Raw genomic sequence first — 25,391 nt, forward strand, 5'->3', positions numbered from 1 at the left:
TGGGGGGGTTCTGGGGGGTTGGGCTTGGTGGTGGTGGTGGTGGTGGCGGTGTTGCTGGCGGGATTGTCTTTGGGGGTGGGGTGGCCGCCGGTTTGGCTGTGGTTTAGGCTTGTTTGAGAGGGGTTTGTGTGTTCTGGGGTGGGGGTTTATACTTATGGATGGGAGATAGTACGCGTCGAAGCTAGCATAGTAACTTTCATGCAACAGATCTCGCTAGGAATTGACGTCTAAACAATTTTATTCATGACCCGGCCTTCACCCCTAGCTGCACGCCACTACAACATCCCCAGCCACGCCACCCTTACCCTCCTCCCCACCGGCAAGCGCATCTTCCGCGCCGTCCGCAGACTCTCTCCCCTCCGTTCCCGCAGATACCGCCCAATCTCCATATAGCTCTCCACCGTCGTGCGCACCGGCCCTCGTACCCCAGCCGGCAACTCCTCGATCGCCCCCCTCGCCCTACCATACAGCCCCTCCGCCTTGTCCAGCAACCTCGCCTGCATCGCGTACGCCGCCGGCGACCGGGGATTCACCAGGATATCCGCCGGGGTGAGCCCGGCCTCGGCCAGCCAGGTTGTCGGGATGTAGACGCGCCCGATGGCCGCGTCGCGGTGGATGTCCCGCGCGATGTTGACGCACTGCAGCGCCTTGCCCATCTCGCGGCCGGCGAACGCCATTGCGGTGTGACTGTAGAGTTGGGATTGGTTGTAGTGGTGGTGGAGGAGGTCCAGGACGAGCTCGGCGACCGTGCTGGCGACGTAGGTCGCGTAGCGGTCGAGGTCGTGTTCTGTTGCTATTGGGAAGATCACCTTGTGCTTTTCCGTGGACGTTTCAGTGGACTGAGCGGTGAACGCAAGGTCCATTTCGAACCCCCTGAGGAGGTCGTAGAGGGGTTGCGTGGTCATTCGGGCCAGCGGCAGGGTGGCTATTGCGCGGTGCAGGAGGGCCTGCTTGGCTCGATCGTACGGGGGCTTAGGGCTCGCCCAGCGTGGCTGGTCCTTCGGGCGGATCCGCGCGTCCAGACACCGCCGGCACTCTGCGATCCAGAACTGTGCTTCCCCTGCGTCTTCGGCTTCGTCGATGAGATCGTCGATCACGCGGCAGAAGGAGTATCTTGTTTTTGTGAGCGGGGTTCACTGCTGGGGCAATGGGTAAGGGGAGGCGTACACGTAGATCAAATCCACCCGCACCGGGCCCTGGAACAGTGCACTCCCCACGAACATGCTCTGGCTCTTCTCGTGCAGCCGTGCGACCGCCTGCTGGAGATCGGTGATAACTGAAGCTTGAATGGCCGGGGGGTGGATCACCGCCTGTCGGACGTCCTTCACCGCATCGCGCGTCGTGCCGGGCGCATCACCCGTGCAGATGGTGGTGTAGTCGGCCATCGCGCAGGCGTAGTCGAACCCAACCAGGCCGAAGACGATCATCACATTCGTCACGAGGAAGAAGAGCATTTCCCTGCGGGTTTCTTAGCTTACACATAGACAATGGAAATGATGAGGGGGAATACTCAATCTCCAGCCCGAAAACATGAACCCCCAATTGCGTTGCGGGTGCAATCGACCACACCCCCGCGGCCATGGCGCTGCGATCCGCGATCCACAGATACACGGTCGGAAGGACGATCGGAAGGGTAGTCACTTTCCACGGAAGACTGAGGATGAACGGGGCGACCAGCATCCTGACCAGCGTTAGCCCTCCCTTGATCGGTCCCTGCGGGAGCAGAGGAAGCCACCCACCATTGAAGAAAAACAACCGGCGAAGCCCAAATCACAATCAACCCGAAATACGTCCCTCCTCCCCCTGATACAAAGCAAATCATCCCGATCGCAAACGACGCGACCAACCCCAGTCCCCCCAGACTTCGCGCTCGCCGCACCGGCTGCACGGGCAGGTACATGGGCAGCACCAACGCTTTGGAGCAGATGCAGTACACCAGCCCCGTGATGGAGGTCTGCAGGACGAAGAAGGCAACTTCCTCCAGCGGGATGTCGTAGAGGGTTCGGTTGAAGGTGGCGTCCCGGGGGTAGGACCAGATCCCGTGGCGGATCAGGTAGGAGTCCCATGGTATTGTGGCTGTTACCGCTAGCTACCATTCATCAGGTTTCGTTTTGAAGGCAAAGGGGGCAGAGGGTGGGGGTACAATATTCAAAAATGTGATCTTGCAGGTGTCTCTGCTCGTAAAGAACGGGTAGTAGAATATCGTTAGTAGGGCTGCGACCGGGATGGTGTAGGTACAGTGGCTGGTTGATGTACTCGTTAGCGGTATTCTCTAATGGGTAAGATCGACACTCACAACAACAGATACTGAGCCCCCATGATGATCGTGTAGCTGGTCCTTTACACCAGAGGCAGTGGTGTTGATCCCATAAATACAAGGCGGTAGGCGGTGACGAGTGTGACAGTGAATCAGTGAATTGTTGGCGTCATTGATGTGCGGTGATGCAAGGTCGCATCCATGCGGCAAGGATTGGGGCTGGACGCCGGGTAAGACCGTGCCCGTTAGTGCCCGTGCCCTGACTCGCGCTGCCTGCTTGCGGGTACGCCGGCGGGAGTGGCGATCACTCAATCTTGAAATCTCCGGATTTCGGTCGGCAAAATCAAGCGCAATCGCTCGGAATCCGGGAAGCGAAACCTCTGGTCTTGTTCTGGGAAAGTAAGAGTGAGAATCCGGGGAAAAAGCGTGCGATGTGGAATCTCGTTAGCATGGCTCGAAGCTTGTTGATGTGGGAGCAGGAGGGATTCCCCACATTCTTCAAGGTTCAAGGTTGGTCAAGTCAGACTATCAGACAGATCCATGGTCGGTCCAGCCAAGGCGCTGACTGGATGGCCGAATGTACCGGCACGCCGTTACTTCCAGGTGGATACCGAGATACTTGATACTTATTCTGAGCGCGTAGCTTAAAACCTGCGACGCCGGATTCCGTTGCTCGAGATTAGGGTAGTGGCAAAGGAGGTGGACGCTGGATAAACTCAATCTTGAATTGTTGTGGTTTGGTTGCATTGATGGAGTATTATCGTTGGTTCATATGATGCTCAACTCAATGGTCTCATGTTTGCCTGACGGAACCATCACCTCTTGCTCGTGTTGGTCACCCGCGTCTGGCATTCACTCAGTCGCTCATGGTCCATCCAGCATCTTTTGTGACTTGGTGGCGATTATAGTGGAGTCAGTCACTGCGCCATTTATGCACGATGCTGGCAGGCTGTGGTGGGTATTACCCGCATCAGTGAGCTGGCACCTGGCTCGATATTAGAGCCTTGGTGGTTCAGGCTCTGAAATTATAACACGCGCATATTCTGCAGGTGTTGTCATATTGGATTGTGCAGACATAATGCCAAGACTGTTGCACCTGTCATGCTGACTTGACCCCGGAGCCGGGTTTGTGCGGACGATCGCCATGTAACACGAAATAGGACTGTGCACATGACGACTAGAAGAATATGTATAGCATAGAAGGCGAAATGTCTCATGTGTATCGTTCACAGGCCCTTGCTTCCACAGTATTCCTCGTAAGCAAGGTTTCATCCTCCGGCGTCTAGTCCCAGCTGACGACGTCCATTCCTTACAAGGTGACACATATATCCGGGCGACGACTCCCAACAATCGATCGGGTTTTAACAGAAGGAACCCATCCAGCATCTAGACACCTAGAACAGTCTACACTAGGAATCCCCATTCTAACAGCAATCCAGGCAGAATGCATTCCCTCCCCGTCCACCAAGTTCCCATCGACACTCCACCCCCTTCTGAGATCCTCCAATTGCCCGCAGGCGAGAAGGGCTACCACTGGATCCTCTCCAATGCGGAAAGAAATCATATCGCAGAGATGCTCGACGTGGATGGTATGTCCCCACGTATCACTTTCGATAGCGCCATCAATTCAAGATCCGCTCCTCAGCTTGGGAACTCAAACTGAATCACATCAAGACAAATCCCTCCTCACTCTGCGTGGCAACAGCATGATGCGAGAGCGTGCCGTCTGCTCCGGCTGCGGCAAGCACTCCGGGCTCGACGACCTCGTCCACAATGCTCTGTATGCCGGCATCCACGGCAAGGCGTTCATGTTGGACGTACTGGTGCACGGGCCTAAGGCTGATAGTCCTGGGCATGAGATTACTTGCTCCGGCTGTGGAATTGTCCATGATGGCTTGTTCATGTGGATTCCAGCTCTACCCTGGCCCCGGTGATGTTGAGTTGATCATCATGGCTCTGTTCTTAGAAGATTGGCTAAATTGATGGACTCTATATTTACGTTATGTTACTCGTCAGACCGAATGAATAATCACTTCAATTTGCCAGGTATATATCGGTATTCGGCTCCTGTTGGGTACTTTGTAGTTCTCCCGGTGGTACGTAATCGAGACCCTATTCAACAGTGATCCTCACACTCCGACTCACAGTCGGTCTGACAGCCGTCCCATCCCCGCGCGTGCCGGCGATAACTTAGCAACTGTCGCTCAGTCAAATGATCTGGCCAGCTACTGTACCAGTCCAGGAACTCGGGGATGGAGTCAAAGCGCGGTCTGCGCCCGTACAGCTGTTGCGGCTCCCAGGGGTCGCAGTAGTCCACCTCCATGAAGACAATCCGCCATCCCCATTCACCAATATTGGGCGAGTCTGGGACATCATCATTCCACCTCATCTTCTTCTGTTCCCCATCTCCATCCCTCTCCTCACCCTCTTCTTCATCGTCATCAGGATATTTCCGACAGTAGAGATAGGCACTATACCACCGGGGCCACTGCCCCTGATACCCTTCTGCCCCAGTGAGAACCCCAGCCTTGACCTCCAGATCGCAATCCACATCAGCCACAATCGTCGCCCTACCAAACAGCGACGATCGATAGCTGTTGGGCTGTTCCAGCGACTGCCGCAGATGCTCGCACTTTGTGCGCACACACTCATGGTACCGGTCTTCGCGCTCCTGCCGCCGCCGTCGACCCTCCTCATCCTCGTCCTCCCCACCCTCACCCTCCACTCCCTCCCCAATCCCCTCCACCTCCTCATCCTCAAAACGGATGTACAACCCAGCCTCAAACTCCGCAACCCCGGAGTGCCGCAGATCGGGATCCCGGACCTCGTGCGCGTGCCGCAGGAACCGGCCCAGCTCCTCGCACCGCGGGATCACCCCGGGATGCTCGCTCCCTTCCTTGGCCGCCCGCGCCTCCGCCTGCCGCTGGAACACCCCCTGCAGCATATCCAGGTAAATCTGCCGCGCGGTCTCGGTGCGCAGCCGCGTCGGGTAGACCCCGTCCATGCGCCGGTCGGGCACGGCGTCCTCGTCCACCATCTGGAGATAGGGCGTTCCCTCGTCCCAGCGGTCGGGCGCAGGATTCCAGTCGCAGTGACGCCACTCCGCCATGCGCTGGATCTTCGTCTGGTCGGGGGCGCTGGGGTCGCGGGTTTCGATCTCGGCGATGCGGGATTGGATGAAGGCGCGGTTGGCGGTCCGCATGCGCGCGCGGAAGCGGGTGAGGGCGGAAAGCATGGTTGGGTCGGGGTCTGGGTTGGTGGCTGCAGGTGGGGTTGCATCTGGGATAGGAGAGGAATGGTCGGCCATGATCGGTAATGGGATAGGGTTGGGTTCTCGATGACGAAAGACACGCGCTGTGCAGTGCATAGAATGTTCACACGGGTTGGGCGAAATAGATTCAACGTTGCGTCTTCATTGCAAGGATACATGCACTATCAAGAGGTATTTAAGCGCTACCTGCCTTTTGTTCCAGTGGCATGTCTGAACTCTTTTTTCTTTAGTGGTCAACTTGTGCGCGCTAGGGTGGATCGATTACGGGTTCCAGGGTGGGGCGGCTAGGCACCGATTCACAGGTACCAGCATTGCACGGGGTCGCATGGAGGGAATCTGACTGTCTGATCACACATATCTCTCTGGCAGTTAGTCTGGCTGATTGCAGAGTGCACAGTACGGTTGAGCATAGCATTCAGGGCAATCCTGCCAAGAGAGCCAGAATTCTCAGGCCGCCACGTCGCTGCCTAGCTCAAACTTCATCTACACTATTTCTGCCCTAGGCCTCCACAGCCCTACCTACTAGGCCTTCAGGACTTCTTCTTGCGCTCTCCGAGGCTTGACCCTCTAATAAATATCTAACAAAGCTGACGCTTTTGACACACGAAGTACAGTAGCCTGTGATGAAACTTAGGAGTGCACGCGAGATACTCCGACCTCCCCACTTACTACCGAAATTGGAGATACCTAGCCAGTTCAAGAAGATTGAGTCTCCGAAGTTCGGTTCACTCCACTAGGTCTCCTGCATTGCAGTGCGCACTCGTCGCGTCTTGAGGTTTTATATTTTCCCAATTCTGCTTCAAAGCACCCCACGTACTCGCCTCTGTCAACCTGCATGGTATCGCCATCTCCTCCGAAACTCCAAGCCTAACGAGGCTTATCTCAGACTGATCATGCTTGTACCACTAATTTCTGAAGAGGAGCTCTGGCCGGGTGAAATTCTAATGTGTGTTCAACGGGATCCTGGTCCGGACCTCGACGACGACGACAGGCGCGGGACAGCGAGGGAATGGTGTTACTTGTGCAGGTCTCTACCCCTTCGACTCTCTTTATCCGCTAAGACTCGTCTGATCTTCTTTTGCAGGAGGAATGAGTGGAAAGCCAGACCGCGGCCGATGAATCGCAACATAAACGTACTCTGATGTAAAGATGGGCGGCTGCGTATCAACACCTCCGCGACGTATGAAATAGCAACCCTGTTAGGTCTGGAAACCTCAGAGTAAACCTAGCCTCTACGGTCGAGGTTCTGCACTTTTCGTAGTCATACCATTGCTGCGCCTCTCTACCCCCGGCTGTCTCATATTACCTCCACCATCCCGAAATTCCACCTGGAATCCCCGCCACCCGAAGAAATTCATTTGCTCTCCCCGTGGGTTGACACGAACACTTTCGAAACTACACCCATGAAAACCAAAGCATTGCCCACCCCTTGCGCTACAGCACCACCGGCAACGACCCCATCCCCAGATCCCCGCCGCGACCCCCATTCCCCACCTGAAACCACCCACCTGATGTCGCTCTACTACCTCGGACCCGCCGACTTCCGGTCCCTATCGATGACGCGCTAGGGTCAGGTGCTCCTCGACGCCAAGCACCAGGTCTTCACCGTGATCGACCAAGAAGCGCTGATTACTGAGCCGGTCGCCCTCTACTCCTTCCAGTCCAACGGAGAGGTTGCGGCCTCGACGCGCCTGCAGCCGTGGCCCATGGGGGCTGAGATGCCGTGGCGCGCATGCAAGGCTGGAAGTTACACCGGTTGATCGACGAGCATCCTTATTACCATTGCGGCCTGATCCGTACGTGATATTTTCATCTCTTACTTCCTGTTTACCTGCAGCTCCCTTGAAGAAATAGCAAGTTACAATGCACTACTATGTACCTCTAATCTCTACTTCCAGACTCCACATGGACTTATCATTGCTAGCATCGACTCCATACAGCAGCAAGGAGACTTACGGCTCACAGATTACTCTCCAGCAGGGCGGGCGCGGCAGGTGGAGATTTTCGCTCCGGGGTATCCCGCACTAGGGGCTTAGGGCTTGGAAGCGGAGTATGAGTTGAGATGCTTGGCGGAGGATCTGGTGAATCAAGGATTGAATTGATTCTTTCCCTCTTCATCCCTTGCTCAGAGAACACCTCTGCTCCGGGGTCATACCATTTGAGAAGATGGAGGCTCTCCCAGAATTGCTCATTGCTTAAGCCATCTCCTTTGTTGTTCGAGGGAGGGAAGGTTCAGGCTAGCTCAAAGGACTACTTCATCGTGGTGTAACATGCCATGCCGCCACAAACCTTCTCTCCCTGACCTGCCATAGTCGTAGACAGAGGTCTCCGCGAGATATGGCCTGCGCAAGAGAAACCTGGCAAATCAAGCCTTGTGCCCAGCATCGCCAAGCATCTACCTGGGCACTGGCGATGGCTGGGCATCCCGACCTGGACATCCACCAGAGTCGTCCAGTTCTCGGTGTTGCCACCGTAGAATATAGCTGTCTCGGAAGTGACCCTGCAAGAAATATCTACCAACCACCAGCAATTCATAGATGCTAAGTCCGGGGATGTACAATTCCGTGCTTATGCGATAGTACCAGTCCGACGTAGGAGGGTGCGAGAACAACTTCCACAAACGAATGTATCTACACAGTGTCAACTGCACATCAGAACCAACTATAGTTCACCTGCCCCCGAACAAATAATCTTAACTAACGCTACCGCCCAACACCGCCCCTTGCGACAAGAACAACACTAGACCACCGCCCCCCAATCCCCCCCACAACACAGATACGAGCTTCCACGGAGGCAGTGAAATCGTGTTCCGACCCGGTGGATCAGGGTCTCGGCAGCCCCCCCAACGTCATTGTCCTCGGGAAGCCGACCCAAGGTTCCAGCCCAGAATACGAACATGGTCTCTAAATATGACAGCCCGTAGATCTGGTACCCAGGCACATTACGGGACCTGCAGCTTTCCACTACTACCATCTCTGATGCGGCTTAAAATAGTATCGCGGGTGAATTGTCCGACCCGAGGATGATCACCTGCCGGGCTCGTATCCTGACTGGAAGAAGTTTGATCCCATCCCGAGCATTGACTTTGCGTGGAGATGAGGCCCGTGACGTTCTTAGGAAGCGGAACACGAGGTCGGAGATCTTGATGAGAACCAAACGATATTGCTGGAGAGCAACATCGGCGCGGGCGGTGTTATGCCAAGATTCGCCAAGGGGTGTCGTGGACGTCATTATTCAGTGCAGCAGCGGGACGGGGGTTTACTATGCGCGAGGGATAGCGCTCATAGTAGGGTTGGGAAGATAAATAGCTCCTTCGCTCTCGCCGATCTGTCTCCAAGCTGTATACGACATCGCATCGCAAAGACACTCGCAAAGCTACATCGATCATATCAGACTCAACGTAACACAAGGCTACTGTTCAGATCATCATGCATTTCTTCACCCTGCTCCTCCTGGCCTACGCCGCCCTCACCGCCGCCGTGACCTGCGACGTCCGCGGCCAGGTCCACAACTACTTCGACTGCTTCAAGTGCCCCGCCCTGGCCTGCGGGTACAGCAAGCGCACCTTCATCACCAAGGGGCTCACCCGCGACGTCAGCTGTCTGTGGACGGACGGCGAGCGGTACAAGGGGATCAAGTACGCAACCGGACCCATCGTGTCTGACCCATCTTGCGTTTGTGGCTCCCGCTGACGCTCAATGCAGCAACTGGTACTATGTCCCGGCAGACAAGTGCTATATCTGGGGTGGACGGATCGATACCAAACACTGCAAGGGAATCTGTAAGTCATGGGGTCCTATTCAAAGGTGGGAAGGCGGTGGTGAGGGCACTGACATTGTGTAGCCAAAATCCCCAAGTGCGAGCCCTGCACGCCTCAGCCTGGCCCACCGCTGCCTCTGCCCGTGGCCCCTCCTCCGCCGGCTGCTGCCGCGGCGGCGGCGGCTGGGGTCAGTGGTGGTAGTCCGGGTGGTCGACGGGATGTAGAGGTGGAGAGGGATGTGGAGGTGGAAAGGGACGTGGAGGTGGAGTTTGAGGCGTAAGCTGATGTGGGGAGGGTTGTGAGGGAGTATGGTGGACGTAGGCAGGGGAAGTGCTTTATAGGGTTGATGGTTAGGGTGAAGGGATGTGGGATATGAACTCCGGGAGACTGTAACATGCTTGTTCTGAAAAGCTGCTCCTCGTTGTCTGGGTTTGATATTGACTGTTATTCTTGTATCTTAACCACTGGTATTTAAACATTCGAATGAAATCTACCGCACTTCACTTGTCAACCGTAAGCACACCCCCCTGCTACAGGACAATCTCCACCAGCTTCGCCGGCTCCTCCCTCCCCTGCGGCGGGGTGATATGCCCCCCATTCGTCGTGACAAACAACCGCCGCCCATCCCCTGAAACCACTCCGGACGTACACCCAGCCACTAGGGCACTATCCCTCGCCCCGGCCAGCACCGACCGCCGCCCATCCGCCGTCACCCTAACCACCTGGTTCTCCGCCACCGCCATCAAATACAACCCGCCATCCTCCGCGACCGCGAAATCATCCACCACGACCTTCTCCGCCACCGTCTCCACCGCGCCCGCCGCTCGCACCGCCCGCAAGGCATCATCCCACCCCACCGGGACCCGAAACACCGCCTGCGCAGCGTCAGTCGAGTAGTAGACGAAGCCGCGCCACACGCGCACCCCGTTGACGCCCAGCCCCAAAGGATCCGCCGGCGACGCCGCCATACTCGCCGGATCGTTCAGCGCCACGCCGTACGTCCCGGTCTGCGTGTCCAGCTGCCAGATCACCCCGTTCACCGAGTCGGCCATCAGCACGACCCCCGTCCCACCCTCGCCCTCGCCCTTGCCTCCAGACCCAGACCTCCCGGCCGGGGAGAGAGTCATCCCATTCAACCACCCCGCCCCCGGCACATCCGCTATCTTCCGCACGGACACTGCACCTGACCCACTCCCACCCGAAAGGTCGACAGAGTATACCCCCCACGACCCCGGAACAGGGTGGCCGATATCCGTGATCTGGAGTCGACCCGCGACGACCGCGTAGACCCCCTCGCGCGCGAGCGGGGTGACTCCCATGCAGGCGGTTGCGTTGGGGAAGGTGGCGACCATTTCTCCCTGGCCGGTGGAGATGTCGATTGTCCAGAGCTCCGGGACGTCCATTCGGGTGACGAGGAGGGTCTGGGTGGAGTTGGGGTCCTGGGGGGCGGGGGCTGGCCCCAGGGCCAGGTTTTCGAGCCAGGTGCCGTTTGTGCGGTATTGGAATTTTGTGTGGACGGTTGTGGCGGTTGTGCTGCCGAGAAAGAGGAGGGAGAGGGAGAGGGTTCCCAGGGTGAGGAGGTTGAGGGGGATGTGCATTTTGTGGGATTGGCCGAGGGGCACGGTTTGGGGGATTTAAGGACTGTACCTTACTAGGGTGGCTCGGCGGGAGGGGGGTGCTTAAATAACTAAAATAGGGTGCGGGAGCTACGCGGGAGGAACGGGTGATCGACGCCTGCTGGTGGGCTGGCTGGTGCTACGTTGCACCCTTGCTTGGCGTGGCTTTGCATGGACTATTGGTGTTGTGCAGCTTGGCGGGTCTGGACAGGGATGTGAAGGGTGCAGGTGGTTGCTTCTTACTGGGAGGTGGGTTCGGATCTATCGGATACTGTGTAGAGACTGGATAGCTGAGTGAAAGCCAGGTTGGATGTGCATTACCCCTCTCTTTTTTATATACAAGATAATGAAGCATCTACGCGTAGGGCATCTCCTCCTCCCGCAACCGACTCGCCCGCCGCCCCGCGTGCTTCTCCCGATCCGCCGCCAGCGTCTGCGCGAATTTACTGCGCCGCCGGATCGCCGGCCCCTTCCAGTAGAAGATGTAGATCGGCACCGCCACCAGCGCCGCAATGCACCCCAGCAGCGTCGACGCCCACGCCAGGTGAAACTTCCCGCCGATGTTCTCGTACAGCGGCGTCGCGTACATGGTCGCGATGCCCGCCAGGAAGTCCCGCGCAAATCCGTTGCCCCCCGTCGCCGAGGCCGAGTACGGTCCGTAGGCGGCGACCATGTAGTCGATGGTCGCCATATAGATGGCGTAGTTGGCGATGGCGATCAGACAGGCAAAGATCAACGGGGCGATCCACGGCGCGTAGGCGGGGCCGATCGAGGTCCACGCAAAGCCCAGCAGGCCGATCGGTTCGAGGGGTGCGAGGAACAGCAGCAACAGTAGCCGTCGCTCGGCCAGGCGCGCCGCCGAGCCGTGCTTCTGGCGGATCTTCCGCTGGCGCCAGATGTCCGGGAGGAAGATAAGGTACGCGATGATGTATCCCAGCAGGATGGCGCAGAACGCCAGCCCGTTGGTCAGGGTGTTGAAGCCCCATTGGTCGAAAACGAGGGTGAACGATTCCGTGAAGGTGAAAATCAACGCATCGGAGAACCCGGAGAGCAGCGACAGAAACAAGACGATGGGCTCGCGCACGAACATCTCGAACGGCCGTCTCCAGATCCGCAGGATCTCGCGCAACTCCAGACGATTCGTCTTGAGCTCGTTCGGTCCGTAAACCGCACGATCCTCGCCCGACTGGCGACGGCGCCTGGCTTCCCTGTCCAGAAGCACGGTGGCGCGGGTCTCCGGCACCAGGAAAAAGTGCAGCAGCTGCGTGACGCCGCCGAAGATCAACTGCACCCAGAACACCCACTGCCAGGTGAGGTACTGGCCGATGAACCCGCCGAAGACGGGCCCGATGGTCGACCCGCCCACCGAGGAGAGCACCACATACGCCACCGCGAACCCCTGATCGTCCGCCTCCCACATATCAGCCGTCATCCCCAGTGTCACCGACCCCCCGGCGGAACTCAACCCACCCAGGAACCGGCACACGACGATCGTCCCGAAGTTCGGCGCCAGCGCGCACGGGATCTGCCAGATGTTGACCAGGAACAGACTCAGCTGCATGATCGGCCACCGCCCGAACTCCTCGCTCCAGGGCGCCCACAGCTCGCAGCCGAACGCGTACGCCACCAGGAAGATCATCTGGCCCACCCGCGCCGCCTGCGCGCTGACGCCGAACGTCTCCTCGATGCCCGTGAGGGCGTCCGAGTACACGCCCGTGTTGAAGTTCATGGACATCTGCACCATGAAGATCACGGTTAGGATCGTCCATTTCTTGTACCACGGGAAAGAAAAGCCCAACTTGTCGTAGCAGTCGTCCTCGCTGAGCTCCCGCTTGCCGTCTGGTCGGGGTTTGCGGGAGAGGGACCCATCGCTTTCGTCGGAGGAACGCTGCGCTGCGTGTTCGGTTTGGGAGGTGGTCGGGTGGTCGGATTCGGATTGTCGGCGTTGGGTTTTCTTGTCGTCGGGTGTTAACTCGATCTTCTTGTCGATTGTTTCTTGGGTTGTGTTGGTTTGATCATCGGGTTGATTGTCAGGTTGATCGGTGGGGTGGGTGTCAGGCGTGGTCATTGTGATGAGCGGCGCATGAGATTAGTCGGGCAGTTGTGATGGTATGACTAGAGCAAGCAGAACGAGGCATAAAACCAGTGGAAAATGCCCCACTGTCAATCAGATAGAGAATGCTTAAATTAGCTTGCAATTCTTGGCAGAACGTACGTGGGATCAAGGCCTTTTATACCTGCCGATCTATGCTTATTCCCATCTCCAACCCATGCCCAAAGCCTTCGCAGGAGTCAATGGCATGACGTCGAGAAAGACCGTCCGCAGCACCATCCAAAAAATCTATCAGCAGTGTCGGCCTGTTGTTGGTTTCAGGTACGGAAAATATCTTCTCCTGTCTGGCGTCATAGTCTGGCCTGTCAGCTAACCGTCCCTGGGACGTACCGCGGGCGGTGATGCTTGTTCTCACCAGGCATGATCCACCAGCACACAACATACTTAGTTTATTGGCTGTATGCCAGACTGGCAATGGTGCAGTGATGTTCCGGCCCTGGTGTGTAGGCCGGCTCTCCGTGCGTGGCAAGCCGGGGTTGTCCGGCGGGAAAACATAACCGGGGCTCCAGACACGGCCCACCGGTTTGATTGGGCTGTGTCCGGGTGTGTCAAGAGATAAATCAGATGAGTTGACGTGGAGCGGAATCGACATGACGTCAGGCCGATAGCCAGAAAAGCTGGTGCCTGAGTCGGATGTGGAATCCACCCCGGACTGTGGTTTTCTTCTCCGCATCAACCGGGTTGTTGAGCTTCATATGACGCAAGCTGAGCTGCAGGTTCTACTCGTATGTCGCACGCCGTAGATATCATATTCAGTAAGTTCATAACTCCTGCTTACTTGATCCAGGCCATGTTGTGTGGAAGAACTCGGTACGAGGCTAGGATGGGGTCTCCGATTATCCGATGCTTAGCCTCTTGGCGGAGGCTTCGACTAATCCGCCCAGGCTTATTCGTCGACTTGACTGGGGTATCGGGGCTAGCCAGTCACCTTGTGGCATCCCTCAGCTCTGAATTGATGCGCCGTGAATCATTGTGTGCTTGTCAGATATGTTGTCTGGTTGGTTCCATGTAGCATACGTTAGTGCTTTCAATAAATGATCTCGCCAATTTTAAATCCTCATCATGAGGGAGAGAAAATGTTTCACGGGCCAGACCTTAGAGTCACTGATGGCTGGAATGTTGATTTGAGGTGTGTATAGCTTTTATAGATAAAGCTTGTGCTTGATAAGGACTCCGAGTTTGGTCTCTCGTTTCGGGAACAGCGACAACCTGCATTGTGAGCACTTAAAGAGGGAAAGCCGTTAGACGCACCGAAACCTTTTTGGCTGTTCTTGTAGGGGAATGGGTGTAAATGGTGGAGTTGAGTATCCTGGCACATCACGGGAAGGTCAGACTGCAATTGGGTGATGGAGACAAAGAAAGTGCAGCCCCTGTCCTGTTTAAATTAAGTCCAGCCGGTCAATGCGGTATTGGAATGTCAGCAGTAGAATTGTGTGGGAGTCAGCCCTTCGATGTCAGCATACGCAGCTGAAACGCAAGGAGAGAGGACCAGATACTGAAGCATATACCCAGTAGCATGGACGGGCGAGTCGTGGTCAAGTTCGTAGGAAGTCGCGAGATGGTTGGGAGTAAGGATCACACTTCCGAAAAAAACACTAATCCACTAGAGGAAATATAGTTGTGATATGGTACTGTAGTCCGACAGCCACTCCCCACTTTTGACCTCCATCTCTCACGAGAAAACCGATCGATGATTGCCCCGGTCAGATTCATCGAATTCAATGGCGTTCAGGCTAGAACACACTCGGAAAGACTCCACCGGCTAACTTGCTTTAGCATCAAGTGCATGTCTCGCCCTCGTCTTGGCGTAAGCAGAGCTCACCCTTAAAAGGTTCAAAGGCGCCGCTGAGCCTCGATCTCGCTGTCATATCACAGAATATCAAAGGTTAATCAGGATAGAGCTCGAAATGTCATCGATCTGGTGGATCGCAGTCTGTCTCTTTGCGATCTACAAAGCCCTCTTCTTTGTGCGCTTGTATATCCAGGCCCGTCGCACTAAGTTTCCCATCGTCTTCGCCCCCGCACCGACCTCAAGTGCTCCCTGGTTGATTCTCGCTCCAATCCTGCGCCCATATCTGCAACCAGTTCTGCCAGGATGGCTTTACGATCGTTGGGACATTGTGACACATGGCTGGGAGTTCCGCATGAAACGCGGCCCCTTTGACCGCTGGGGGAATACCTTTGTCTTGCTCACCCTCGATGAATGCATGGTCTGGTGGGTATTATCCATGTGCCTGGTACGGTCATCCTTCTAATTTTTGTTTAGGACCGCAGATGTCAGTCTCGGAAATGTGATCTTGCAACGCAGGAATGACTTTGAACAAGCCCCTATTGTCGGAAAAATTCTGGGTTTCTTGGGGCCTAATGTGTTTGCGGTGCGTCAGTCATCGTTCTCTCCTTATGCTTAGACACTGATATGAGAGATGCAGACCAATGGCGACGAATGGTACGCAGCCTTTACTGGAACGCTGGCTCTTTCTAATCTCTCGCAGGAAACGTCACCGTCGCATGTTTGCTGCCAGTCTAGACGAGCGCATCAGTCAAATCGCCTGGTCGGAAAGTTGTGAACAAGCCCAATCGATGTTGAATTATCTCTCTAACCACCCGGGAGGGGATACACTTACCGGATTGCGGAACCTGGCGATCAATGTCATCGGCCAGGCAGGGTACACGAAAACCACCCCTTGGTCACCGGCACCACTTCGAGACAGCGCCGACAAGGAAGAGCACGCTCGTACGGCCTATTTCAAAGCCCTCGCGCTGGCAACCGATATGTTCCTCGTGGCCGCCTTCATCCCTCCCAAGCTCCTCAAACTATCCTTCATGCCGGCCCAACTGCGCCTTCTGGGCCAACGTCTCGAGAAAGTCCCGCGGTACATCGCTGAAATCTCTGAAGAGGAGCGCCAGACGGCGAGGGATGATTCTCCGGGGCGCAGCAATTTTCTCCGCTTCTTCCTGCAGAACTCGGACACAGACGCGACCGCCGGGTTTGCCTTCACGCCAGAGGAGCTCAGTGGCAACCTCTATGTCTTCACCGTGGCGGGATACGAGACGTCTGCCAACACCATGGGGTTCGCAGTGACGCTGCTGGCCGCGTATCCCGAATGGCAGGAGTGGATCCGCGACGAACTGCGTGACCTTCCTGTAGACTCGTCAGCCTGGTCCTACGACGAAGTGTTCCCCAAGTGCCAACGGACATTGGCGCTCATGGTACCCATCTCTTTTCCTTCTCACCTTGTGACCAAACTCCTGAGAAGATTATACAGTTCGAAATCCTCCGCCTTTTTACCCCCGTCCTGCATTCGACCCGCGCCGTGTCCGAACCTCAACAGCTCGTCAGCGAAAGAGGCACGCATTTCCTCGCGCCCCCGATGAACGTCATGGTTTCTGCGGCGGCCATTCATCTTGACACAACAATTTGGGGAGAGGATGCCAGAGATTTCAGACCCTCGCGCTGGATCGATGACACCGGCAAAGTGAGGTCCCCACCGAAGGGGACGTTTCTTCCGTGGTCTGGCGGCCCCCGCGTCTGTCCGGGGATGAAGATGTCCCAGGTGGAGTTTGTCTCCACCATGGCCACGCTGTTTCGGTCTGCGTGGTGCGAGCCGATCCCCGTCGATGGGATCACGCAGCCGGAAGAGCTGCGGCGGAGGTTGGTGTGGTTGACGGATAACGCGATTACAAAGTCCACGATGCAGGTGAAGGATCACAAGGATGTGCAGTTGCGGTGGGTGCGGGATGTATAATAGCTTAAACTCTTTGTTTATGGGAGCTTGTTTCTATACTCACAGGATATTAGTCTAGAAAAAACATTCAATATATCTTTTGATTACTGTCACACTCAAGATGTCCACAGACCAAAACCAATTTTACCATAGACTGTTTCTTAGGGATCGATGGACCGAAATGCTCACACTCCCAGAGAGCAAAGCATTCACTTCCAGGTACTAGGCTACTAACTTAGTAGGGGTTCTTCACTGTAGGCCCCGAGCCTCGCAGCCTAACACACGGGCCGTCAGTGTTACTTCCAGCACTGGCCTCCCCCGAAGCCGTCCCCGGAGTCACCGTCTCTTACTCTCTCACCACCAACACTTCCTTCGCCATCTTCTTCGTTCCTATCGATCTCATCTACACCACCCACCTTCCTACCCCCAAACCTGCTTATCTTGCACATCCAACCTCTACGTTCCAAAACCAGTCAGTAGGAAAAGTCCGTGCAGGAATCTGAACCCAATAACTGACTTTCACACCGTTCCAGAACCTCACCTGCGGCTCGCCGCCCCAGACCCTTACTTCTCAATCTTCCGCCCCGTGAACCCGGAACACCGTTTCTAGCAACCACAAACCATGCGTTGCAAGAAGTGTGGCTGGAACAACATGACCAGCAACAAAAAGGACAGTCCCAAGCTGAAGTGCGACGAGTGTGAGAAGGCGATCGTCGACAACTATGAGAACACCCCCATCCAGCCGAAGCCCATGCCGAAGCCCAAGCCGAAGCCTGTGCCTATGCGCGATGCCAAGGGCAAGCCCGGCAGCAAGTCTGGCGGCGGGGCTGGCGGCAATGCCGGCTCTAAGTCTGGCTCTAAGGCTAAGTGATGCGGATCCGCTTCAGGGCTGTGCTTCGTTGCGTGGTAAGTCTATCTCCTATGCTGGTGAGACTGCAAGGCAGAAGGCCAATTCTGACTTTAAAGCTTTGCATCGGGCTTTCTTGTGGTGGTTTGTGGAATGGGGGTGTGAATTTTACGATCGATCTTGACGTTTGAATGCAAGTGATTCTAGGTGTGAATCTGCGATGTTGCAGCACAACAGCTAACATTATATCTAGCCACCCGGATAGCAGAAAGGCTAAAAAACAGAAGATAAGGAAAAATGGAATCAAGAAAGTTCATCTTGATTTCGCAAGTCACAAGGTCAGATGCAATGGCATTTGGACGGATTTATCCTACCACCGATAGGAGGGCTTTGGGTTTTTATCTTCATTTTCGTCTTCTGAGAATCTTCTTCAGGAGCATGGAAGTTTTGTAAAGCCTTGAGGCTCGTTCTGTCTTTTGCTACTTTGCTTGTTCCTTTGTGTCTACCGGAATAGCGACATACAAATTGACTCTTCATTGAGCACTATCTTCTGATATTGAGCAAATTGGTCATAGTAGATACATAACGAGACGTGACCATAGAAAACGCCTTGTGTATTTGTGACAGCAAGCAGAGGATCGTAAGTAGATCAGGCAAGAACTTAGAACATACGTTGGAGGCTGCAAATCTCACGACCCAATCTCTTTGGACTCATCCTCCTCGGACTCATCTTTCTCAGAATCGTACTCTTCGGACATGGCAATGAACGTCTTTGCTGCATCACTCTCCAAGTCGATGCACAGATGATAGTAGTACAGGAAAAAGTCATGAGCATCGTCCATCTCGGGCATGTGCTTGCGCAGTAGCTTGTTCCATTCAAAGTCTTCTTTCCCTGCATGAGTTGCCATTGTACAAACATACTCCCACCAAACAGGAAAGAAACCGGCTCTCTCCCAATCAAGAATTGCCACCACCTCACCACTCTGCACCATGATGTTGACGTGGGTGAGATCATTGTGGGTGAAGGTAAAAGGTTGAGTGGGTGGCATGTAGCGTCGAAGCTGGCGGCGGGCTGACTCGGGGACGGCTGGATCCAGATGTACCGCCAACCCATTCCACACTTCGTCATCAGACATCATAGGAGGACATGGAGCATTATGGCGACCCTTTTCCTTGTACAACCAGCCATCGTAGACAGGGCGGCCGTCTACTCCTTCGACACGATCAGATTGGAGGGAGCGGAGCTGGAGGAGATACTTGGCAGTCTGCTTCGCTATGTTCTCTTTCTGGTTGTCGGTTAGCTTAGACCAAGCCTCACTGAGGCTTTCTCCAGGAACGCGATTCATGACAGTCAAAGCGTGACCGTCACTTTCCTGGTGATGCGCGATCACAGTAGGAACAGGAATGGTGGTGTTCTTCTTCACGAAGCGAATGTTTGCGTTTTCATCGGTCGGACAACTAGGGCCACGGTCCTTGAGGATAAGGTCGGAGCCCAAGGCCCAAACGCCGCGATCGCCAGCTTCGTAGAAGATCTTGACTTGACTCTCGTAGTTGCAGCACCTCTGTCGTTCAGGACTGAAAGAGCATGCTGAGCAAGGTACGGTGGAGCGCTCAGTGAGCATACCACTCGCACCTAGCTCTTCCATCTTTGCCAGATGTTCGGGAGTGTCCTCAGGTTCGTATGTCATGATCTTCTCGCTGCCAGACTGCTTGGAGGTCTCGCTGGGGGCGCTATTAGTTGAAGCTTCACCACCAGACTCGGATGATGGCTCGGTCGAAGACTTGATGAAAGCCTCAGAGATGGTGACGCTAGCAGGCTGAGTGAGAGGCTCGACTGTGGGCTCAGAAGCTGTCTCAGTGGTGGTTATGTTGACAGGCTCATCGCAGGACTCAGTAGTGGGCGCAGTGCAACTCTCAGGAGAAAGCTCGGTGGTAGTTTTGGTAGAAGTCTCGGAGACGGGAGCATCGGTAGTGCGGGTGAAAGACTCGGTTGTCTCAGTAGAAGTTGCAGGGGCTGGCATGCTGACAGGTTTGACGGAAGCCCCAGTAATAGGTTCAGTGCAATTCTCACACGAAGGCTCGGTAGGGGTCTCGGAGACAAGGTCTTTGGCAGGCTCGGTGAGGGATGCGGTGGGATTCGCAGTGTGAGTCTCAGCCGGAACCTCAGTAGGAAGCTTGATAGAAGGCTCAGTGGGATTGTCGATGACAGGCTCGGTGGAAGCCATGATAGAGGATGGTGGTGAATGGGGAGGGGAAGTCATGGGAATAAAGGACGAGAGCGAAGTCATTGAGGAGGTGGTAGGGAGATAATTCAGTGTGTATTTGGAATAGCAAGCCAAATGTTTTGCATGTCACGGGGTGTTGCTGGGAGTTTCCTGTTTGAGAAGCAACTACTGGTCACGTGTCCAGCCTACAATCCTGGCAAACCTGAACTGCCTTCACACTCTTCGCATATCATTCGGCTTCACTCCAATTCTCTCTTCTCCTTTTCGATTCCTGTCGCATACCAGTATCGCAAGCGATCCTTGTGAGATAATGGCTGGTGAGATCTATCTCAAGTAGTGTTCTTTTTCCCTCCAACGCCATCGTCATGAAAGAAACCAAAAGAACATGTCGCCTATGCTGCTCCGCTTCGAGATTCAAACCTTGTAACGCGACATACCTCCGAAGTTACTCTTAGGTGAAATTCACTATCATTACAACGATGTACACCCGTGCCAGTCCCTGTGATGAAAGGATTAGAGGCTGACCGGTCTTGGTGTATGTAGTCTGTCGCACCACCCAAGGCCTTCTGTCCAACAGCCATGACTACTTCAGATGCAGCGCGACAATCATCCCGGTCAAACAGACGTGCCTATGCTCTACCCGGATGAGTCTCCCTGACTGGCAGTGACATTCCCGCTACGGTGCAGAGATAATATCTCAAGATGCACGCAGAACAAAGTATGGCTATGAGATGTCGTTGGTCCTTTTGCAAAGCCTTGACAGTCACCCTGCCCTCAGACACAATACCTTGGCTCTTATCAGAAAGCTCGAATACTAAAAATTGATTCTTGCTTAGATCCATCCACTATACTTCTACCGGTGACCATGACGAGAAAGACTGCAACACCGTCTCAGTAGGTCGCAACAAGCTTGAAGGAGACCGCGTGCGTTTCTTCAGTGATCCTGTTTACACACGCGAGGGCTCCGGTCCAAGAATATGCGACTCGCGTTCAATGACGCTCCTGTCAAAACTTTGAATCGTCTGGCAATACTCCCCAACCAGGTACTCGACCTGCGGCTCACTAAGGATGTGACTCGAGATCGCGATGTTCACATGCAGTAGATTCGCCTCAGGAATAATATGCACATTGGCAGCCTGTGAAGGATTATTGGGCAGGGGATAGTGGCTGGCGTGGCACTGGACTCCATCGAGCCAGCAGTCAGTCGGAAATTCATAATTGCGGACACGCACGAAGCTGGCGAGAGGAGTGGGCGTGGGCCAGATCGTGCAGTTCCTCACGATGTCTCGATATCCCAATGCGGAGTAGGGCATAGTCTCGAGGTGCTGCTGCTGAATCGCGTGAAGGACCGCAGTTTTGGAGGCCATCGGCTCAAACAAGACGGAGACAGGGACAATGCTAATACAAGGGCCGAGGATGCGGTCCGCATGGGCCACATTGACATTCCGTCCGTGCACAACTTGTCCGAAGACGACAACCCCAGAGCTCTCAGATTGCGAAGCAAAGTACCGGAGAAGCGTGACAGCCCATGCCGCCTTCAGCAAGCTGGCTAGGGTGATCCCGGATGGCAAGGAAACAGCAGGGATTGTCTTCACGACATTAACCACATATGCCGGCCGTGCAGTACTGCCCTCTGGCCCGGGGATAGGAAGTCTGTGCTCGCGTAGTGAAGTCATCCGGGTTCCCTGCAGGACCTTTCGCCAAGTATTATACGCAACGTCCGTCTGTAGCCCCAGCACTGCTTGCTGGTGAGCGGAGAATGGGCTTGTCGCAGGCAATGGCTTCTCGTTGTAAAGAGCGGCAAAGTCACCGACGAGGACGGAGGCAGAAAGCCCGTCGTAGAGCGCATGGGCAATCCGGAATACGAGAAACACGTCGCCCGTTTGCTTGAGAGTCACCAACTGCGAAACAAAGGGCGGTCTACCACTTGAGGGACTCTCTGCGACAGCATTGTCGTCCGAACAATATCGGTCCAGATCATCCGTTTCGAAGTCACGAATTGTCAGCGGCCAGTCTTTCAACACTACCTGAGCATATTCTCCGTCTTGAGAGACAAAGGCCGTTCGCAGAATTGTATGCCGAGCAATGAGCTGCTGACAAGCACGGATGACCCGGCTCCGATCGAAGTTCAAGGGCAGGCCAAACCGGAAATACCGGTAGTTCATCATTGTCAAGCTCGTCTGTTGAAAGTCGGCAAGGGGCAGCATCTTGAGCACCAAATAAGATAGCTCCGCCGGTACTAGTCGACGCAATCCTTCATTCTGAGCAGCAGCGAATTGCTCTTTGCCAGAGCTCGTCCGCGTTGCCTGGCGCCCATTATGTGAAGGTTTTGGCCTCGATGCCTGGGCCATGTCGGACAAGATTGGACAGTTTAGAATGGTATCTTCTGTCAAATGAAGACCTTCTCTTCCTGCGAGCGAAGCCAGCTGAAATGAGGTTATTGAATCTCCTCCGATTGCGAAGAAATTGCTGTCGGCTCGGACCGCATCTTGAGGAAGCTTAAGGACCTGAGCTATCAATTTCCGCAACTGCACTACCGGGACCGATGCGTCATCTGGGGCATTATCAGCCACAGGAACCTGCGGCGCTTCTGTCGTTTTGACCAAGTTTGCCCTTGTTGAAATGGCCATCGGGGTCGGACATGAATCCTCTGGCTCGGGATATTCCTCGTTGGCTGCGGTTAGCGTCTCAGATACCACCGATTTCAGCCGAAACCTATCAAACTTCCCTGACCTGTTCAGCGGCATTTCTTCGACGAGGAAAAAGTGAGGTGGCATCATATATCCAGGGACACGGGTCATCAGATACTTCTTGGCTGCTGTTGCCAATTCGCACTTGAAATCACATCGAACCATGGCTAACGCCCCAGCTTTCTGTACTTTTGGGCCCTGCGCTGAGCTTGAGCTATGTTCAATGACCGCAGCGAGTTGCGCCCGCATAATCTTCCCACGATGCTTGAGTCCGTCTACTGTAATGACAGCAACCTTTCGCACACCGCGACTGACGAGCTCCGGACACTTGGTGAGGTGATGCTCAATCTCCCCGGGATCCACCCTCCTGCCGCTCACCTTAATCATGCTATCTTTTCGTGAAATGTACTGGATAGACCCATCCAGATTGTACCGTACCAAATCTCCAGTGCGGTAAAGGCGCTCTCGGAAACTGCCATATCCGTACGGAGTGACTCGGGTTTGCCAGTCGGCTGACTTCATGAACACGAGACGACTTTTCTCCTCGTCGCCCCAATACCCCCTTGCGAGACCCTTTCCTTGAAGCACAAGCTCCCCAACGGCTCCGACAGGTGCCAAACGGTTCGGGTCATCCACATCTACGACCCACAAGCAAGGGTCACAGGCATACCCGACGCTGCGTTCATCCCAACCTGGCCCAAAGTCAGGAGCTAGTATGGCAACCCCGGCCGTTTCAGTTGCCCCATACCCGTACATCACACGCACATGCTTTGCCCACTCCTTCACCTGGGACATGCCAATTGTTGTCCCCCCAAGTAAGAGCACACGAAGGGTCGGGACATCAAGTGGCTTCACAACGTCCACCAAAACTGGCGTCAAGAATGCATAGTTGCAACGGTGGCGGTTGATGAACCCTGCCAGGTCCGTACGTATGTCGTTATCAGAGGGAATACAAAGGCAACCTCCCACCATAGGCATGAGCAGAAGTTCGCGGTTGCACAGGGTAAACCCATTCGCGGCAGATTGTACGCGGCGGGTGTCTGGTCCCAGCATCAGCGGTCCTATCGTTGCCAGAGCCGAGGCGCAGAATGCCCTATGCTCAAGTACTAGACCCTTCGGTTCCGACGTGCTCCCCGATGTGAAGACCACGTACAGAGCATTTGAAGGTGACGATCGCTCCTGTTGTTGCTGCAGAGCTCTGTCGTCAATGTCCTGGTCGAGAGAGGTCGCAGCGTCTTCAATGATCACGGCTGTCGGGGTCAAGCGACGGGATAGCGACTCGCAACCGCGCGAACACGCGACAAGTGGCGCAGAAACGGTCTCAATCATCTTTCTAATACGCTCGAATGGATTGGATACATCCACCGTGAGGAAGGAACCACCCGCACGCATCACGCCCAAGGCCGCGACCACTAACCATTTTGACTTTTCCGTAAGTATGGGAACGGTCACCTCGGGGCCAACGCCCATTCTGATCAGCTTAGTGGCAAGCCTAGCGCTCAGCCGCTCTAGCTCACCGTATGTGACCTCCCCGTCCCAAGCTGAAATTGCGATGGCTTCTGGTCGTTCGCGACAAGAGCGCAGAACGATCTCCGTCACGCATTGGTCATTGACGGAGGTCCTCCTGAAAGGCATATTCCATCTAGCCATACGTTCGACATCCTCTTCACTGCACAAATCCATGTTTCCCACTTGTTGCTCGGGGTCTCGAATGACAGCCGATATTGCGTGGTGGAAAGTCTGAGCCAATGCCTTGACTTGCTGACGAGACCAGCTCATAGGGTCAAAATCAATCGCTGTTAAGAAGGCCGGATGGCCATGGCTGGAAATGATCTTCACAACCAGCTTGGACTGCGTCTTGCTTAGTCAAGTCTGGTTATTGAATGAGAAGACGCTGGAAGAAAGTACACACGCTCGCAGATTCCCTTAGTTGATCCTGCATCTCGCCGTCCACCTCAACAGCGATCATAGTGTTACAGACTTCATGGTGGTTTCCGCCATCGTCCCTGCACAGAGACTCCGAGCCCTCACAGGAGCACTCCTCTCTCTCACCTCGCTCCTTCTCGTGCAGAAGGTCTTTAAGCGTAGTCGTGCCGGTGATGTGGCAATCGTACAACTCGAATTGCCTCCTTGTGCTCGTGGCAAGCTCGAAGCAGATGTGATCCAGAGAGGTATAGCTTCGCAGCAGCAGGGCCCAAGCCACCCGCACCAAGGAATCTACCTTGCTTCCGCTCTCAAGCCACTTCCGTGCATCCGTTTGGGGCCATTCCAGCACTACCGATTCGCGCTCTCCTGGCCTCGGCGCGGCTCTGGCCGAAGTATCAGCACTGGCGGAAAGGGCAACCCTCGGAAGAATACATATTGGCGGCGAAACGATTGCCGTCATCGTCGCGAATTGCTTTCAAAACGTGTGATCCAAGTCTTTTCGGTCGAGAGCATCGCAGGACCACCGCTCAATTTATATGTCTCGATGACCGGAGACAATCTCATCTATCCACTGCAGCAACAAGGGGTAATTTGCCCTCCCTTGCCTCCGCGCCAAGCTAAGCCACACCGACTCTTCTAGCTCTCGAGCTTGGGGTCGACTTCCAAGATTATTATTTTGATCGGAGGAAATCAAGATACGCTGCTGGAGCATTCCATCGCCGATTCGTCGCCCAATCGATTCAACAAGCCGCATCCCTCAATCAGCAGAGCACAAGAGATCTATCGGATGAGCTCGTCAAAACTTAGAGCAGGCATAGAAGCGGTCTATAAGCTCCATATAACAGGTATTGGTGGCATGTGATAGTCGTGCGAACACGAAGCATATGTACGATGACCGGCATCCATCGCAAACCTGGGCGGCTGCCTTTCTCGACACAAGCCATCTTCCCGCAAGATATGC

The 25,391-nt window shown here is 55.1% G+C and overlaps 10 protein-coding genes across 10 annotated transcripts in view; 4 read left to right on the plus strand and 6 right to left on the minus strand.

Annotated features, from left to right (window-relative positions):
* Positions 1-231, plus strand: part of BO66DRAFT_421773 (phytoene desaturase family protein) — a gene marked incomplete at its 3' end in the record, with an annotated part of 2,138 nt that extends 1,907 nt beyond the window's left edge. Inside the window, exon 5 of the mRNA XM_025649992.1 lies at positions 208-231. Within this exon, the coding sequence (XP_025501939.1) occupies positions 208-231 (24 nt within the window). The remainder of the gene's footprint in view (positions 1-207) is intronic.
* Positions 231-2,319, minus strand: BO66DRAFT_472956 (terpenoid synthase; the record flags this gene model as incomplete). Its single annotated transcript, XM_025653006.1, has 6 exons — positions 231-1,113; positions 1,168-1,458; positions 1,511-1,681; positions 1,740-2,089; positions 2,144-2,243; positions 2,297-2,319. 6 exons carry the CDS (start codon positions 2,317-2,319, stop codon positions 276-278), a joined length of 1,773 nt encoding a protein of 590 aa, XP_025501940.1. The 3' UTR covers positions 231-275.
* Positions 2,320-3,701: 1,382 nt separating this feature from the next.
* On the plus strand, positions 3,702-4,191 carry BO66DRAFT_440500 (RBP protein; the record flags this gene model as incomplete). Its single annotated transcript, XM_025651261.1, has 2 exons — positions 3,702-3,846; positions 3,932-4,191. 2 exons carry the CDS (start codon positions 3,702-3,704, stop codon positions 4,189-4,191), a joined length of 405 nt encoding a protein of 134 aa, XP_025501941.1.
* Positions 4,192-4,373: 182 nt separating this feature from the next.
* Positions 4,374-5,564, minus strand: BO66DRAFT_327682 (uncharacterized protein; the record flags this gene model as incomplete). The annotated part of the gene is made up of 2 exons (XM_025643964.1): positions 4,374-4,981; positions 5,021-5,564. The coding sequence occupies 2 exons, from the start codon at positions 5,562-5,564 to the stop codon at positions 4,374-4,376; spliced, it is 1,152 nt and encodes a 383-aa protein (XP_025501942.1).
* Positions 5,565-8,956: 3,392 nt separating this feature from the next.
* Positions 8,957-9,568, plus strand: BO66DRAFT_440502 (uncharacterized protein; the record flags this gene model as incomplete). The annotated part of the gene is made up of 3 exons (XM_025651262.1): positions 8,957-9,165; positions 9,233-9,309; positions 9,372-9,568. The coding sequence occupies 3 exons, from the start codon at positions 8,957-8,959 to the stop codon at positions 9,566-9,568; spliced, it is 483 nt and encodes a 160-aa protein (XP_025501943.1).
* A 176-nt stretch (positions 9,569-9,744) lies between these two features.
* Positions 9,745-10,917, minus strand: BO66DRAFT_393322 (uncharacterized protein). Its single transcript, XM_025647732.1, has one exon. It carries the CDS (start codon positions 10,884-10,886, stop codon positions 9,819-9,821), a length of 1,068 nt encoding a protein of 355 aa, XP_025501944.1. The 5' UTR covers positions 10,887-10,917; the 3' UTR covers positions 9,745-9,818.
* Positions 10,918-11,204: 287 nt separating this feature from the next.
* BO66DRAFT_393323 (MFS general substrate transporter) lies at positions 11,205-13,096 on the minus strand. The gene has a single exon (XM_025647733.1). The coding sequence runs from the start codon at positions 12,970-12,972 to the stop codon at positions 11,260-11,262; it is 1,713 nt and encodes a 570-aa protein (XP_025501945.1). The 5' UTR covers positions 12,973-13,096; the 3' UTR covers positions 11,205-11,259.
* Positions 13,097-14,897: 1,801 nt separating this feature from the next.
* On the plus strand, positions 14,898-16,816 carry BO66DRAFT_393325 (cytochrome P450). The gene is made up of 5 exons (XM_025647734.1): positions 14,898-15,232; positions 15,284-15,392; positions 15,447-15,463; positions 15,510-16,227; positions 16,284-16,816. The coding sequence occupies exons 1-5, from the start codon at positions 14,925-14,927 to the stop codon at positions 16,761-16,763; spliced, it is 1,632 nt and encodes a 543-aa protein (XP_025501946.1). The 5' UTR covers positions 14,898-14,924; the 3' UTR covers positions 16,764-16,816.
* Positions 16,817-18,278: 1,462 nt separating this feature from the next.
* Positions 18,279-19,211, minus strand: BO66DRAFT_327643 (kinase-like protein; the record flags this gene model as incomplete). Its single annotated transcript, XM_025643961.1, has 1 exon — positions 18,279-19,211. One exon carries the CDS (start codon positions 19,209-19,211, stop codon positions 18,279-18,281), a length of 933 nt encoding a protein of 310 aa, XP_025501947.1.
* Positions 19,212-20,827: 1,616 nt separating this feature from the next.
* On the minus strand, positions 20,828-24,713 carry BO66DRAFT_286875 (acetyl-CoA synthetase-like protein; the record flags this gene model as incomplete). Its single annotated transcript, XM_025643134.1, has 3 exons — positions 20,828-22,342; positions 22,418-24,361; positions 24,417-24,713. Coding segments are annotated over 3 exons (3,756 nt in total), but the record flags the coding sequence as incomplete, so codon positions are not given.
* Between the last annotated feature and the right edge of the window lie 678 nt (positions 24,714-25,391).

This window comes from Aspergillus aculeatinus (genome assembly GCF_003184765.1).
Source record: "Aspergillus aculeatinus CBS 121060 unplaced genomic scaffold BO66scaffold_37, whole genome shotgun sequence".
In the NCBI taxonomy this organism is placed as follows: domain Eukaryota; kingdom Fungi; phylum Ascomycota; class Eurotiomycetes; order Eurotiales; family Aspergillaceae; genus Aspergillus; species Aspergillus aculeatinus.